This window comes from Mercenaria mercenaria, chromosome 17 (genome assembly GCF_021730395.1).
Source record: "Mercenaria mercenaria strain notata chromosome 17, MADL_Memer_1, whole genome shotgun sequence".
Classification (NCBI taxonomy): domain Eukaryota; kingdom Metazoa; phylum Mollusca; class Bivalvia; order Venerida; family Veneridae; genus Mercenaria; species Mercenaria mercenaria.
The window spans coordinates 1,525,505-1,542,694 of record NC_069377.1 but is presented as its reverse complement, the minus strand read 5'-3'; the positions used below and the strand labels follow the sequence as shown (position 1 = coordinate 1,542,694).

Sequence of the window (17,190 nt, the reverse complement as noted above, 5' to 3'; positions counted from 1 at the left end):
TGTTCACAAGCTTTTCCTTTGACTTGAACTGGTGACCTAGTTTTTTAGCCCTGATAGCCCAATATCGAACTTGTCCAAGAATTTATTGAGGGTAACATTCTGATCAAGTTTCATTAAGATCGGGCCAAAATTGTGACCTCTAGAGTATTAATAAGATTTTCCTTTGATATGACCTGGTGACCTAGTTTTTAACCCCAGATGACCCAATCTCAAACTTGTCCAAGAATTTATTGAGGGTAACATTCTGACCAAGTTTCATTAAGATTGGGCCAAAATTGTGACCTCTAGAATGTTAACAAGCTTTTCCTTTGATTTGACCTGGTGACCTAGTTTTTGAACCCAGATGACCCAATATTGAACTCATCCAAGATTTTATTGAGGGTAACATTCTGATCAAGTTTCATTAAGATTGGGCCAAAATTGTGACCTCTTGAGTGTTAACAAGCTTTTCCTTTGATTTGACCTGGTGACCTAGTTTTTAACCCCAGATGACCCAATATCAAACTCATCCAAGATTTTATTGAGGGTAACATTCTGACCAAGTTTCATTAAGACTGGGCCAAAATTGTAACCTCTAGTGTTAACAGTCAAATTGTTGACAACGACTGACGACGGACGACTGACGGTCGACGATGGACACAGGGTGATCACAAAAGCTCACCTTTAAGCACTTTGTGCTCAGGTGAGCTAAATACAATTAAGAGGAACCCATTTTTCAGAGTTTCGTCCGCCATGTTTACTGACCATCACTTGATGAACAATGGTCACATAAATGTTGCGTTGGCGGTGATCAATGGAGAGCGTAGCAGCAAGGGAGACTACTGCGTAGGAGTTTGCTTCACATCTATAATAAATTCAAAATGAAAATATGCAGTTACTTGTGCATAAAAAATAATTCCAAAGCTTGGTTGCAATGCTTGAAAATTTCATGGAAATTCAGATGAAACCATTGTAGTAAGTTAAATTTAAATTACAAAGAACACAAGAAGAATTAGTCTATAACATTGTAAACATGAGGTGGTCCATCCCCTGGCAATTATGATGAATGTATGACTGTGATGATTTGAGGTATGTATGTGTAATAATTTGAGGCAAATATATGTTATGATTTGAGGTACGTAAGTGTAATAATTTGAGGCAAATATATGTTATGATTTGAGGTACGTAAGTGTAATAATTTGAGGCAAATATATGTGATGATTTAAGGTACGTATGTGTAATAATTTGAGGCAAATATATGTAATGATCTGAGGTACATATGTGCAATTATTTTAGGCAAATATAAGTGATGATTTGAGGCGAATGTGTGTGATGATTTGAAGCAAATATGTTATGATTTGAGGCGAATATGTGTGATGACTTGAGGCAATGTGTGTGATGACTTGAGGCGAATGTGTGTGATGACAAATAAGTGTGATGATTTGAGGTAATGTGACTGATGATTTGAGGCAAATACATGTAACATAATGGGATCATAACTGAAGGAATATGAATTATTGAACATTTTAGAGCTTTTTTAAGCTACAACTGTAAAATCATTGACTGTCTTTTGTACCGAGAATTCTGGCAATCCTCCCGAGTGTGTGACCAGTCAGCCATCTGTATAGTATCAAACATATTCCTTCCCTGCTTTTTTTACAGTTCTTACCATTCCTTGGGCCAGTATAAGGTGTATCTACAGCTTTTCATATATACAAGTAGGGCATGGATTACCCGGCTGTAAATTTTGTTGACCGTCCCTTAAGTTATTTACTGATGTGAAAGGTTATCTCAGAGCTTGTGTACATAATCATGGACACAGCCATAAAACTTAATGACTAACTGATTGTTTTACTTGGTTTAATTACCACTTTGTAAACATAACCTGATAAAATTACTGACAGAATTTCAATGACTTCAGTTTTAATTAACTTTTAAAAGCCAGCAGGGGGATTAATTCTAATACACCTGTTGCTGTACTTTAAAACAGCATGGCAACATACCTATTTCTATGGTGGCTGATTTCTGCCATAACAAGCTGCAAAGACACAAAAAGACAAAAAAGTTGTTTCTATGTGTGTTTGGGGGGGTGGGGGTTCATATCTTTGGGGCTATGATACAAAAGGGTAACAAACCAACGATGTTTGCAGATAAAAATTTTATGTGCTTTTTAAACACTTTGTGTTTCGGTTCAATAAAGTGAAGACATAACAATCAGCAGATTTTCGTTGCAGAGGTTTTCGAGATGAAGAATGGCGAAAATCAGCCACCATATTTCTCAAATGTCATGTTGTCTGCTTTTATAAGTAACACAAGAAATTCAGCAGTATTTATGTATTCATCAAATAATTTGTGAAAAAATTTGGCACATATCAAAAAAAAAAATCAAATTAAAAGTGTTTCCAGAAATAAAGCACAAAATGCACAAAAGGACACAACTAGAATTGTGTCCATAGGACACTGATGCCCCCATATACTGTGCCATCCTTTATATTCAGCTAAGGTTGAGCATCTGAGCCACTTTGAATACATTCCTTCAAAAAGTGTATGACGAGTTGAACAAACCAGATTTCTTCACTATGGCCTATTTTTGTGAAATTAAGAAAAGGCTATAATTCTTTTTATTATATATATATAAGAGGTTTCTATTTTTAGCTTTAGCAGCTTCTGAATTAAGCTAATTGCCCCTATTTTGATTTTTGTTAGCCCCCCCACCCCCCACAACTTTGAAACTGTTTAATTCTATGCCAGTGTGTAATGACTTCGCTGATATTTCATTAATTGTATAATATAAAGGACAGTACCTATCTTATACAGCCATAATGATTGAAAATAGGTATATTCACTACTACTAACAGTTTAATAAAAACTTATATTGTGGAACTGTTCCTATAAGCAAAAGTCATCAAGTGTGATTGAACCAGCAATCAACCCTCAGATTTATCTGACTTTCATGTAAGGGAGACTATAACTCCAGTTCTAAATATGTTCATACTGGTTGTCTTTCTTCTTACAAGTAAAAACACAAAGCAATGATTCCAGCCATCTTTTGGAATATGATGACCACAGTCATGCTCTATCTACTAGGTATAAAGATGATAATTATACAATATAACAGTGACTGCTCAAAGTTCCTAACAGATGAGCAAATTGAATTATCCAAACTTTAGAAAATAGAAGGAAAATAGCCAGGTAGGGTTTTATCAATAATATACAGCATGTAAACCTTTTATTGTTGTGTTCTAAGCATAAATGAGCTAACTATCCTTCCTATATATGAGCCACGCCATAAGAAAACCAACATAGTGTGTTTGCGACCAGCATGGACCCAGACCAGCCTGCGCATCTGCGCAGTCTGGTCAGGATCCATGCTGTTCGCTTTTAAAGCCTATTGGAATTGGAGAAACTGTTAGCAAACAGCATGGATCCTGACCAGACTGCACGGATGCGCAAGCTGGTCTGGATCCATGCTGGTCACAAACCCACTTTGTTGGTTTTCTCATGGCGCGGCTCATATATATTCTTAAGAAACAGGAAAATGGAATAAAACTGTGGAATAAAACGTTATCAGGAAAGGAAGTTAATTAATAATACTGGAAAGGAATTTAATGTAACAAATGTACTGCCAATTTAGAGTTACTTTTCTTGAGTAACTGTTGCTGTTTGCTTAGTCACTGTTGTTCTCTATCAATCTACAGAAGATAAACTGTAAGAATTTACAATATATCCAAATGTCTTTTTTCATTTGTCAATCTGGAAGACGCAATGAACAGAAATCAGAACAAAAAACATTGGATTGCATTTTTTTGCCACACGGCATGATAGTATATATTTCAGCATACCGGGGAGATTTCTCAGCCGATATATACGATATATACGCAGCATAATGATGAAATTCTGAAACATTACATTCTTAACTGATGGTGCAGATCCTGCACACAAAACTTTTCCAAGAGGAGCTATTACTCAAATCACTTGCCATATTTCTGCATACATCTGGTTGTACAGTAAAATGGCTTAAATGCAAAACTTAAAACTCTTAAATGCTAGACAATTTTTTTTTGTGATGATTAATATTTAAGACCTGACTTTTCAACAGTATTTCAACTGATTATGTTACAACTGCATTCACACTGAAACTAAAGCATTGTATCTAGATTGTGAATCGGAACCAGTACTTCAATAATTCTCCACTGATAACTTCCCCACAAGAATCAGAAGTGGAGAATGAAAATCTTCAGAAAAATAATCTTTTTTTCTGGTCAACGGCATGCTTCAAATAGCAGACGTTCAACAACTTGGTATTAATTCTGTAGCGTTCTGTCTATTGGGTGCATCAATACAGGGGTTTCATCAGGGGCCAGGGAAGGATTCCACCAGCTATAGAGGTCTGAAGCCTAAAACTTGTTTTCCTGTAGCAAGTGAAATTCCAAACTGGAATACCCCCAGATCCCCCTCTACCTTACAACTTCCACCTACCACTTCAATAATCAAGGAAACCTCTGCTACACCCACTCTGAGAACAGGGAAAATTAATCTAATACCAGGATATATTAATGTCTCATTTCCATAAGGATAAAATGTGCTCTATATTAAAACAGATCGCTATCAGGGATATTTATTGATCAAAGTCTGTCATCAACAGCTCATCTTCTCTCTCTATTCTTCCCTGGAAAGAAATTAAAAATCATAAATATGATTGCAGCTATTGTATACACTAATGGCAGCAGTGCAGGAAATCCATATGCAATTTGCTGCATTTGCCACACAACATCACACAAGACTAGACAGTATTTTTATTTCTATGGTGCAACACCACTTGCTAAAGCACTGATGGCAAGAACGCCAGAGTTGATTTGAGCAAATTCATAATGGTCAGTGACTGATTCCATATGTTTGAATTGCTCGAAACCTTGAAAAAGTTTGAGCATTTTCTTCCCCTTAGTGACTGAGTGAACAAAGTTTTACTGTATATGTATCCCCGACTATATCCATTTCAGCACAAATTATTCTACATACTGTACTTCTAATCTCTGACAAATGGAATAAACTATACAAACCTAATAGTATATAAAAAATTTTGTCTGACTTCTGAGTATAATGTTTGCTTGAAATCATTGTCTGACAGTGGCAAAATTCTATACCAGATTATACAGAAATCTTTTAATTTCAAGCAGTGTTAAAAATATACTGGACACCCAGATATTAAAATCTATTAATATGATCTTTGACCTCAGTCATCAAACAGGTCATTGAAATAAATGCAGGTTATTGAAATAAATGACACAGAGCTGATTATGCCAAAACAATACAAAGAGGCAGCATTACAACAACACTGTACTATATGTGACAACTTCTGATTTATCTATGACATTCAACATTTATTTCTGCATTGTCACACTGAACTGTATAGAATTATCTACAACATTTAAAACATTTAAAATTACTTTTTGTGATGTCATATTCAGCTATATGTAACAATGTTGTGTTGTCTCTGACCAGCAACATGACTTTCTGCAATGTCATACTGAACTATATGCAACACTCTTTAAAGCCATTTTATTATGACATTCAACTTGACTTTCTGCAATATCTTACTAAACTATATATGTCCCTCTTTTAAGTCATTTATGACATTCAACTTGACTTTCTGCAATGTCATACTGAACTATATATGCCACTCTTTAAAGTCATTTATGACATTCAACTTGACTTTCTGCAATATCTTACTAAACTATATATGCCACTCTTTAAAGTCATTTATGACATTCAACTTGACTTTCTGCAATGTCATACTGAACTATAAGTGACACTCTTTAAAGCCATTTTATTATGACATTCAACTGACACAAATTACATAAATACATACATGATGTCATATAGCTGTTTTATGACACCACTTTATGACATCATTTTGCATCTTGCTATATAAATGCTTTATGCAAATTGTTAAGCAAGTTTATCAAAACTTCACTTCCCCTTCAAAAACTTACAATGAAAAAGGCCGTCTGCAATTCCATTAGCTATCAGAAAATATTATTTTTGGCTCATGCCACAGACAAGCAGGGAACAGTAGTCTATCTTCTGAAGCAATAAACAAGATTTTCATCTGAAAATTTCAATGAAATGCTAGCACTGCTTAATAACCTGAATTCTTTTTAATTACCCTGCTGTTTTTCTATAATGGACTGATCCATCATTCCATTTGGGCAGTACCATTTATTATTCAAAGGGGTGTTCACTGAAAATTTACTGACTGAACAGCGAACAGTGCAGACTATGATCAGCCTGCACGGATGTGCAGGCTGATCTTGGACTGCACTGGCTGCAAAGGCAGAATAACACACCGCCAGCAGGCTAAAGGTTAATGGCTTCTTCCTATCTTTTTCAAGTACAAAAATTGCATAGAGACTCTAAATAATGATGCCTTAGATTAGATAGACTTGATCATTTTCTGATTTTAAATCATTACAAAGGTATGGTAGAGTTATTTATGTTCACTTCAATCAGATCTGCAATTTTTCTTCTTGTACCATTGAGAACTAATTATCTTTTTGATGTGATTATGGTAAAACTGGGATACAGTGAACCTAGTAATAGCAAAAACTCAGATAAAAAAAAATTCCCAATGAACCAAGTGTGTTTTCTATGGTGGCTGCTTTGTGCCACATAGATCATTATGGCGCCCCTCCAAACATCTTCACACAAAATGTCATCTTTTCACCTTCCGAATTTATATAATTGTATCAAGCAAACTGGCGTAAAAGGTGGACATTAAGTGACATTTGGCGACATGTTTGGCGGGCGTGTTTGTTGGGGCGACATTCAGCAGGGCGATGTTCGGTGGAGCTACAGTTGGCGGGGCAACATTCAGGCGGGGTCACATGTGTTGGGGAGCCATAACTACGTTCGGCAGGGGGGCAGTCACCGTGACAATGTTCGGCGGGGCGCCACAACAATGTCAACCATAGTTTCCAGTGTATGAATGCCATTTGTATAAAGTTTAAGTAAGACAAACATTCTGACAAAGACTTAAGATGATCAAGTAGCAAGTATGGCCCCTGGAATGTTAACAAGGTTTTTCTATGATCTGACCTAGTGACCTAGTTTTGAAGTTGTACTAGATTTCATAGACAAAGATTCTGACAAAGTTTCATAACGGTATAAAATGTGGCCTTGAGACAGTTAACAAGGTTCTCCTATTAACTGACCTTGTGACCTAGTTCTTGACCCAAGTTGACCAAGTAACAAACTTATCTTCATTTTATTGAGGGTAATATTCTGACCAAATTTCATTAAGATTGGATTGCAGTTGTGATCTCTACCATGCTGACAGTCGAACTGTTGACCATGTACGGCGACGGTGACACACACTGTGATCACAACAGCTCACCTTGCTCAGTTGAGCTAAAAATAATGACACACAAACACAATTTTAAACATTTCAATATTCACTGATTTCTTTTTCTTTACAGGCAACCAGAGTAAGGTATCATAGTCATCTTTTTTTTTTTAAAGACAGATTACAAAATTATCTGCTTGTGAACACTTACGAATCTCTTCTCATCTAATTATATGACTCTCATTTGCTATATATTAAGGACAGAAAGACACCTAAGTGTATTACATTGAGATACCAATGTTTGATGAAATAGATATGACCAGTACAAAAGCAAATATGTAGCCAGTCATACTGAAAACTCCATCAAAATGCTATTCAGACTCTATGACTAATGCATTACAGGATGTGCCTATATTTCTACAAGACAAAATATTGTTATAGTACAGGTAGAAACAATTACTTGCTACATTTCTTGCAATAACTTCCTTCACATTCGGCAATAAAACTAATTACTGTACATTAATTAACAGCTCAAGAGAAATGAAACAACAGTTTTCCTCAAAGACAAAATCTTTCATCCATTAATCTATTATAATGTGAAATAATGTACCACAGATACCCGTGTATAATGCGTACATGTGTAAAAAATGCACCCCCTATTTCAGCCCAAAATCCTGAAAAAAACATTTTTGGTCAATTATGATTGAGGCAGATTGAAAACAAAAGTCTGAGTGTTTACATTGACACTGCTAATAAATTTTAACTCCATGGCAGAGAGCGGAATCAGTCTCGCTGTAGTATCAATTTTGGGGTTTTTTGGGATTTTTTTTTTTTTTTAATAGAAAAACCAATAAAATATCTTGACATTTGTTGTTTCTTTTTTTCATTCAAATATTTTTAGCAACTGTTTTCAACTTCTCAGAATAGCACCTTTCAAAACAACAGGAGTTTCTCAATTCAAACCAATAACAAAAGGTGTAACTGCTTTTTTAATTGTTACGATCTGTTAAAAATTTATAGATCAGAATGACCTGTAAATATCGGCAATTAGCGTGACGCCTCCAGGACCTGTCAGTTTTGTTGTTCACACTTTCATCTCAGTTAAAGGTCCATTACTAAGAGAAAGTGAGTTGGCAATTTTTTTCATAGCCAGTGCATAGACTTCTGCAAGACACTAAATAATGAAGATTGGCAGGTCAAAATTTACAGAAGGTCTTTGGATCTCAAAGAAATGTATGTGTATTATGTTGAAATTTCAATGAATCGACAGAATGACCCCCCAGGTCTTTTTAACTTTCTTCATACTTCATAGAAAAATAATTGTACATATACTGCTATATATTTTAAATTTCTACATACCAACTTTCATTTTCCAATAAAATGAAATAGTTTCTGTGTTTTTTAAAAGAAATTAAAATGTTCACTTTCCTTAGTATTGGACCTTTAAAGTTAATACCCGATCTTTAATAGGTACTATGGTATTTATGATTTTTGATATTTCTGTCTTTAAAAATACTATTTAACAATGTTTTCTCATTATTGATATACAAAGTTTTTTGGAGCGGAAAGTGGATGTAACTTTCTATAATTCCACTCAAAATATTTTTGACTAAAGATAAAACTAGATGGGAGAGGGCAAACTAAAATGTTACACCTAACTTTCAGATCAAATATTGACTAAAGATAAATTTAAATGAACAATGCACTGCACAAATCCAATTAAACTTTGATCCCCTTAATCAGTGGGTAATCACTTTACCCTAAATACCAATAATTATCTGTTGATAAACTCTATCAACCCTGTGTGAAGATAAACCTTGTATAAATTAAATCCTCATTCTGAACAAGTCAAATATTTTCATTTTCAAAACTTTATGATTTTAGTAACTGAGTATAAAGAAGAGCTCACCATGCCTTTATTCATTATAAATAAATGTAACTATTTTTATGAAGAACATAAGAATATGTCTATTTCCTATTTTATACTATTTTCAGTGATTGTTTACTCATATATTTGCCAATGGTTTGAATACTTACTACCATAGCAGAAAATAATATTGAATTACTTCCCTTTATGGCCCTATGTGTATCATTAATTTTTTGACCATGTGATTATGCATTATATAATAACATCTATTTGGATGACTGCTTTATCTGTTGTTTTTTTTACATAAAATTTAGAAAACCTAGTTTTATAGAAAGCAGCTGACACCATAATCGTATGTTGATAGTTTATACAATAGATTACCAAATTCTGGTGGAACATGTTTCTAACTTACAGGTTGTGAGCAACATGGAGTAATTATGACAACTTGTCTGGCTGTTTTTGTAATTTTATAGTCAATTAGGAACATCTGGCTAGAAAGCATTTACTTTACAGAAACCTTCATCTAGACCAGAACCACAACTGGCATCAAATGCTATATAATAGTGTCCAGTTCAAACGGTCTGCAATATTTTTTTTGAGAAAACCAGAAAAATTAAAGGAACCATGAATGCTAAAATGTTAATATTCTTGCCAAATTGTTTGCCTTTTAATTTAAACGTTGTAGATATCAGGTAACAAGTAAAAGATCTCTTATGCTTTCTAGGTTATTGCAGGGCTCAACTTTTCTGACAGACTGACAGACAGTCACAGACAAAATAGACAGGTGATCAGAAATATTAAATAGCATGTAAATTTTCCAAATTATTTCTATTTATGTACCAAGTTTCATAAAGAAATTGTACTTTTTAAGTTACTGCCATATCAGGATCTTTTACATAACTGACAAACTTTAGACTGACTGGTTGATTGGGTGCATGCAATCCCTAAGTCCCCTCCGGTGAAGCACCAGTGGGGAACTCAATAGACTTACCTCTAGGCAGACTTCGCAGTTGATACTCATTCGCCTCGCATATGTCCCAATTAAAACTCCACATATTTCTATCGAAATTTAATACTCCATCATTTTTTTATATTCCTGGTGAAAGTTTCACATATTTAATATCAGCACTGTGATGATGAAAACATAATGTATTTACCATGCTCACACTGTTATCAAGAAAGTCCCATGGAAGAGTGATATACACATTGAAGTTTTTCATAGAATTTTCATGAACTTTTGCTATATATACCAATTTGTTTTCTCCCTGAAAATGATATAGCCGCTGACTGAAAATCAAACATAAAACTTTTTTTTTTCACATTCCAAGCTCATCAACAATATTTACAAAATAAAATCCTACGTTCCTATATCATAAGAGTTGCAAAATATGAAAACCATACATTCTTGACATGCAGTTGTGCATTATGCTCACATTTCGTATCTAACACATGTCTATTTGCTACGATCCTTCACATGTATCCACTATAGAAAAACAATTGAGCATAAACACTTACAATATTTCTCATTTCAAAAACCTATAGATTTTCAGTGTTTTCTTTGAATGTGTCTAAAAGAATTATTTTACATACTGCTTACATTTTCAAAATGAAAAATTAGAAAAAAAAACTGAATTTTACACCCAAAAATGTAAAATAATATAGCTTAATTGTATCTTCCAATTTCCTTTCTCCTATCTCAACCCTACACTTCATTAACGATTATATGTAAAACTGTATAACAATTTAAGAGATAACAATACCTAATATAGTTTTATCATTGCTAGCAGGTATGTATCATCATGACAACATTTATTTGCATAATGTATTGAAATTTACTTACATAAAGTATATGATAGGATTTACTGATAAGCTATTCATTTAAACAGTTTTTGTAAACCTGGGAAAGTATAAAAAAAATCTGTTACTTCTGCCCCACCAAGAACAAGCCTTTTCGGAAATCATAATATTCCATTTGTAACCTGGTGTCAAGGTAAAGAATGCGGGAGGGGGAAATAATCCTAATACATTCTGGAAAACTGGACGTTGTAGTTAAGTTTTTTGTTTAAAATACCCGGTAAGCCATAATTTCAAGAAATACAAAATCTAACACTACAGTAAGTTACTTAAAACTAAAAATTCTTAAGTAACAATGTATCCCATGCTTTGTTTAAATGCAATTAAATCTATGAGAAAATAGTTCTGTGTTTCATTCATTGTGTAATACAAAATACAAGTTAAAAAAATATCTAACATTTGTTGTAGGTGCAAATGGAAATATCCGCTTTCAGGTAACTGTCTTAGCAATAACTTGGCAGAGTCTTCATCTAAACAGTTACCCTAGAGCTTGATATTCCTGGTACCACTGAAAGGACCTCATCATAGAAGTGGCATCAGTAAAAACAATTCTGAAACTGAAAATAAAGAAATATTGCACTTTTAACTTATGATCAAGCATTCTAAAAAGTGACCATATGCTTTTAAAGTAGTGACGACCCTGGGGACTGACCTATGATGGTTTTAAAGTGTAAACTCAAAACATTTTTGGATAACATGCACATTATTGATCATCAACAAAATCAAATTGTCTAACTTTCACTTTAACAAGACTGAAATGGGTGTTCTATCACCTTAAAGTAAAAAAAAACAAAGTTACTCCAATCAGGAAGACAAAAAGAAATCATAATTTAATGGCAAAACACTTTAATACTACTTAAAATTCCAAGATAAAAATGACACGTTCATACTTAATATAGACTTAATATCAGTGTATTTATCTTGGAAAAAAAATAATATAATCTTACATTAAGCAAATTATAACAGGATTCAGCTGTTTTCTTCCTTGTTGAAATAAGTTCAATTTACACAAATCCTTTTTCTAAATAAATATTTCCTTTAAAAGATATGAGTATTGTATACTGAGAAATCTGTTCATTTTGTAGGCAAGGAATTTAGTATTTTCCATCAAAATGGCTATCAAAAGAAATAAATTTGTGGAAATGAATGTGGATTGACTCAATGAAGAAATCCATGAAAGGTAGTCCCACATGATTATTAACCTTTACCTTGCTGAATTTCTAAAATGGACTGGTCCATCATTCAATTTGGGCAGTACCATTTATTACTCAAAGGGGTGGTCACTGAAAATTTACTGACATAACAGCAAACAGTGCAGATCTTGATCAGACTGCACTGAAGCGCAAGCTGATCATGATCTACACTGGTCGCAAAGGTAGAATCAATCATGTCCAGCATGATAATGGTTAATAAATACACTATACTCTCTTTATTTTAATAAATTTTGTTTTCCTTCCTCAAGCGCATAAGATTATTTTCCCTTTCGTCTTGACCGCATATTATTTGATTACTGATGTAATTAATCGGGTGTCTTTTACATACTTTTCTTTGTATAAATATTAATGACATCCATGGAGTTTTTAAAAATATTTCAAATAAATTAACAAATTGGTATTCATATAATTAAATTTCCCATGACACCTTTCTCCAAAAGAAATTTTACACTTCGGTGAAACCACTTTCAAAATCCAATAATGATGAATAGGCACAATTCCTATTTAGAATTTAAAACATGAGAACAAAATAGATTAATTCCTGGGTAACAAACTATATTTCCAGTATGAATAGGTTTTTTGTATCTTAATCATGCACAAATCCATTGCAATCATCCTTGCTGAGAAAATTCTCTCGGAGAATGTGATCAAAACTCATAGATTGGCAACCATCAGCAACTGTTCGCATTTTCAGGGTATGATTAGTCTAGGATGATTCAAAGTGCGTCTAAATAATCATACTAATATAATATACTTCTTACAAATAAACACATTACGTGGAATATCATGTACCATATTATTCTCAAAGAATAACAAGGAAAATGTACCATATTTATTTTAGAAAAATATACCACATTATTCTCAAAGAATAATGAGGAAAATGTATCAATTATTACTGTCAAAGAATAATAAGGAAAATGTACCAAATTTATTTTAGGAAAATATACAATATTATTCTCAAACAATAATGAGGAACATGTACCACATTTTGTTCTCAAAGAATAACAAGGAAAATGTACCATATTATTTTCAAAGAATAACAAGGAACATGTACCACATATTATTCTCAAAGAATAACAAGGAAAATGTACTATATTATTCTCAAAGAATAACAAGGAAAATGTACTATATTATTCTCAAAGAATAGCAAGGAAAATGTACCATATTATTCTCAAAGAATAACAAGGAAAAATTATTCCCAAAGAATAACAAGGAAAATGTACCATATTATTCTCAAAGAATAACAAGGAAAAATTATTCTCAAAGAATAACAAGGAAAATGTACTATATTATTCTCAAAGAATAACAAGGAAAATGTACATATTATTCTCAAAGAATAACAAGGAAAAATTATTCTCAAAGAATAACAAGGAAAATGTACCATATTATTCTCAAAGAATAACAAGGAAAATGTACTATATTATTCTCAAAGAATAACAAGGAAAATGTACCATATTATTCTCAAAGAATAACAAGGAAAATGTACCATATTATTCTCAAAGAATAACAAATATTATTCTCAAAGAATAAAAAGGATAATGTAATATATTATTCTCAAAGAATAACAAGGAAAATGTACCATATTATTCTCAAAGAATAACAAGGAAAATAAATGTACTATATTATTCTCAAAGAATAGCAAGGAAAATATACCATATTATTCTCAAAGAATAACAAGGATAATGTACTATATTATTCTCAAAGAATAACAAGGAAAAATTATTCCCAAAGAATAACAAGGAAAATGTACTATATTATTCTCAAAGAATAACAAGGAAAATGTACTATATTATTCTTAAAGAATAACAAGGAAAAATTATTCCCAAAGAATAACAAGGAAAATGTACTATATTATTCTCAAAGAATAACAAGGAAAATGTACTATATTATTCTCAAAGAATAGCAAGGAAAATATACTGTATCAAATGTACCGGTACCATATTTATTTTCAAAGAATGATCTGCTGTTTTCATAGAATTATTTGGCAAACTTGCCATATTATTCTCAGAGAATGTCATGGAAAATGCACAATATCATACTAAAAGAATGACATGAAAAGTGTACTATATTATTTTCAAATACTTACATATAAAATGTGAAAAATTTTCCACATTATTCTTGAAGACTGACAAAAGAAAAGCCAAAGACTCCTCCATTATAGTGATATAATACTACATACTAAATCATGCCATATTGCATTCTCAAAGAATCCCCAATTAATGCTTCATACAAATCTGGAGCTGCATTTTAAAAACATAAAATCAAGCACAAGGGTGTGACTATAGATACTGTGGAGGTTTTAAGTTTCAGTGTGAGTATGAACTAACCTGGGTCATCTATATGGGCTGTAGGACAGAAAATATTGTTTATTAAGGTTTTAAGTTTGAAGGTTAAAGTCATTAGGGTCAAGGTCAATTATCTATAGATCAGTTTGCCGGTCTTGCCACACAGTTTGTTGAGAGTGAGTATGAACTAAACTGGGTCATTAATTTGGGCTGTAGGACCAAAAATGTTGTATATTTAGGATTCAAGTTTTGAAGGTCAGGGCTTGACTTTAACTCAGCAGAGCACTTGCCCACAATTGTACAAAATAATTAATTACACTTTTACCACATCACATAGTTCCCTCTGAAACTCAATTATGTGTGAGAGATGAACAATTCTTATATCCTCACTAACCTATTATACATTCTTCTCTGCGCATTAATATTCATGGAAGATAATCAAGCAAGCCTGTAAATTTTCTGTCTAGTGACAAAATGGCTGCTCAATCAATCAATCAAACAATAATTAATTGTAGCTCTGGAGGTAAAATGACAAAAAGATTGAATTTGTTTACAGCTGAAAGTAGTTTCCATATAGAATACAAACTTTATTTAGTGCCTAAGAATCAGAGTGTGTCATTTATATATGGATATCGGGATGTTCCGACAAGGCTATAGTAAGGACTTCAAAAAAGTCAAAGATGTGTAATAATTATCTTTCATCTGTATGTATTATGTAAGAAAAGTTGAACAAATTCTTTGTTTTCTGTGAACCATGAACACATATAGTGAACCATGGACACTATATAGTGAACCACAGATACATGCTCTAATGTAACAGGAAAATGTAACTCCTATTTCTTTAACACTCATGGAATCTTTTCTATTGCAAATACTGATCATAAAAATTGTGTACTAGTTAAACATCTCATCTCCATGGTGCTCTGATTGTGGAAATGGTGTAACAGGAACTCTCTAAAATCCCAAGGATAAACCAGGAAATGCTATATTAATTATCACTATACAGAAACAGCATGATAGTTTCACAAAACATCCATTAGTAGCAGCTCCCACTATCCATTAGTACTTTTGATCTCTCCTTGTTGCTTTCATGGGAAGTTTTTCACATCTTAGCTGACTGAAACTCAACGCTTACTATAAGGTTGTCAACCCTTACCCTGCTAAATTTCTGTAATGAACTTGCCCATCTTCCAATTTGGACTGTACCATTAACTGTTAAAAGGGGTACTTACTAAAAAAGATGCTGGCTGAATAGCGAACAGTGCAGATCATGATCAGACTGCATGGATGTGCATGCTGATCATGATCTACACTGGTCGCAAAGACAGAACCAATCATTTCAAGCATGATAAGGGGTAATATTTTAGTTTCTTTGCATACCATATCATCCAACCACAGTAAATAAGAGGGCTATGATGGCCCTAAATTGCTCTCCGTAGTTCCACAGCTCAGCAAGATGTAACAAGAAACATTTCTGTCAAATTACTTTGAAAACATGCCTGCAGATTCCAGCAGAGAAGAGAAGGCAGATATGTTGTTTGAAGATTTTTTTACTTTTAGTTCTAATTGCCCATATGTGCCACCAAGCCAAACCATTTGAATAAATTTGGTAAAGGACCATCAAAGTCATGTTTCATTGACTTTCACCCAACGGTTTGGTAAAGGACTATCAAAGTCATGTTTCATCGACTTTCACCCAATGGTTTCAGAGAGTATGTCATTTGAAGAAGGTGCAGTTGGACAGACAGGCAAATGGATGATCAATAGATGATGTATGACTGGTCATTTTGTGCTACGGTGAACTTAAAACAAAGCCAATATTATCTAGATGGGCAGCAATAGCAGCAGCAAAGCCTACTTCTCATGTACCTGCTCATAGAGAGAAATTTTACCAACTTATCACCCCCACAATATACCAGACAAATTACGGCAAAGCTCCTAGCAGTACAAATGAACATGCACATGCCACAGCAAGTCCACTAGCCCAATAAGGTTAGTTTCGATGTTGCTTTTATATACACATCCAAATTGTACTACACATTCACACTGTTTCAATATTTGCATATATAATCAAATTTATGTTATCATGTCTCACAAATCAGCAGTGACATTTTAGTTTTTTTAACTGACTGGAACCAGAGAAACTATATTTTCTCTCTCTGAAAGTTAACTGGATCTCAAGGATACACTGAATTTATAGAGCCTGTTTGCATTACGTGATATAATCAAATTCAGAACAGTTGACATTCCAGTATGTGAAATTGGCGAGGATACAAGAGATACAAGTTTGCATTATAAATTATTATGTAAGTAGAGAGAATTTATATGAACTAATCACCACCACAATATAGCAGACAATTTGTCAAAGTGCCTAGCAGTACAAACGAACACTCATATGCCACAATAAGTCCACTAACCCAATAAGATTAGTTTCGATGCTGCTTTACATACACACCTAAATTGTGCATATAATCAAATCTTGTGTGCCTGTGCATGCTTGCACATGCACATGCATGTGTTGCATTGTGTGTGCATGCGTGCGAATGGTGTCTGCACCTGTTATTGAAAATTAATTATTCAGCTGAGTTTTGAATGTCAATGAGCAAAGTTAAACATACCATTTTAATTGCAATTAAATTATAATTATGA

At 33.3% G+C, this 17,190-nt stretch overlaps 1 protein-coding gene across 3 annotated transcripts in view; it reads right to left on the bottom strand.

Annotated features, from left to right (window-relative positions):
- Positions 1-17,190, bottom strand: part of LOC123536806 (rho family-interacting cell polarization regulator 2-like) — a 107,064-nt gene that overhangs the window by 74,392 nt on the left and 15,482 nt on the right. The window contains exon 1 of one of the 3 annotated variants that reach the window (XM_053528701.1): positions 10,180-10,591. The exons of the other annotated variants lie outside the window; for them this stretch is intronic. Within the exon in view, the coding sequence (XP_053384676.1) occupies positions 10,180-10,243 (64 nt within the window). The 5' untranslated portion in view covers positions 10,244-10,591. Of the gene's footprint in view, positions 1-10,179; positions 10,592-17,190 lie in introns of those variants that run through there. 3 annotated transcript variants of the gene reach the window in all.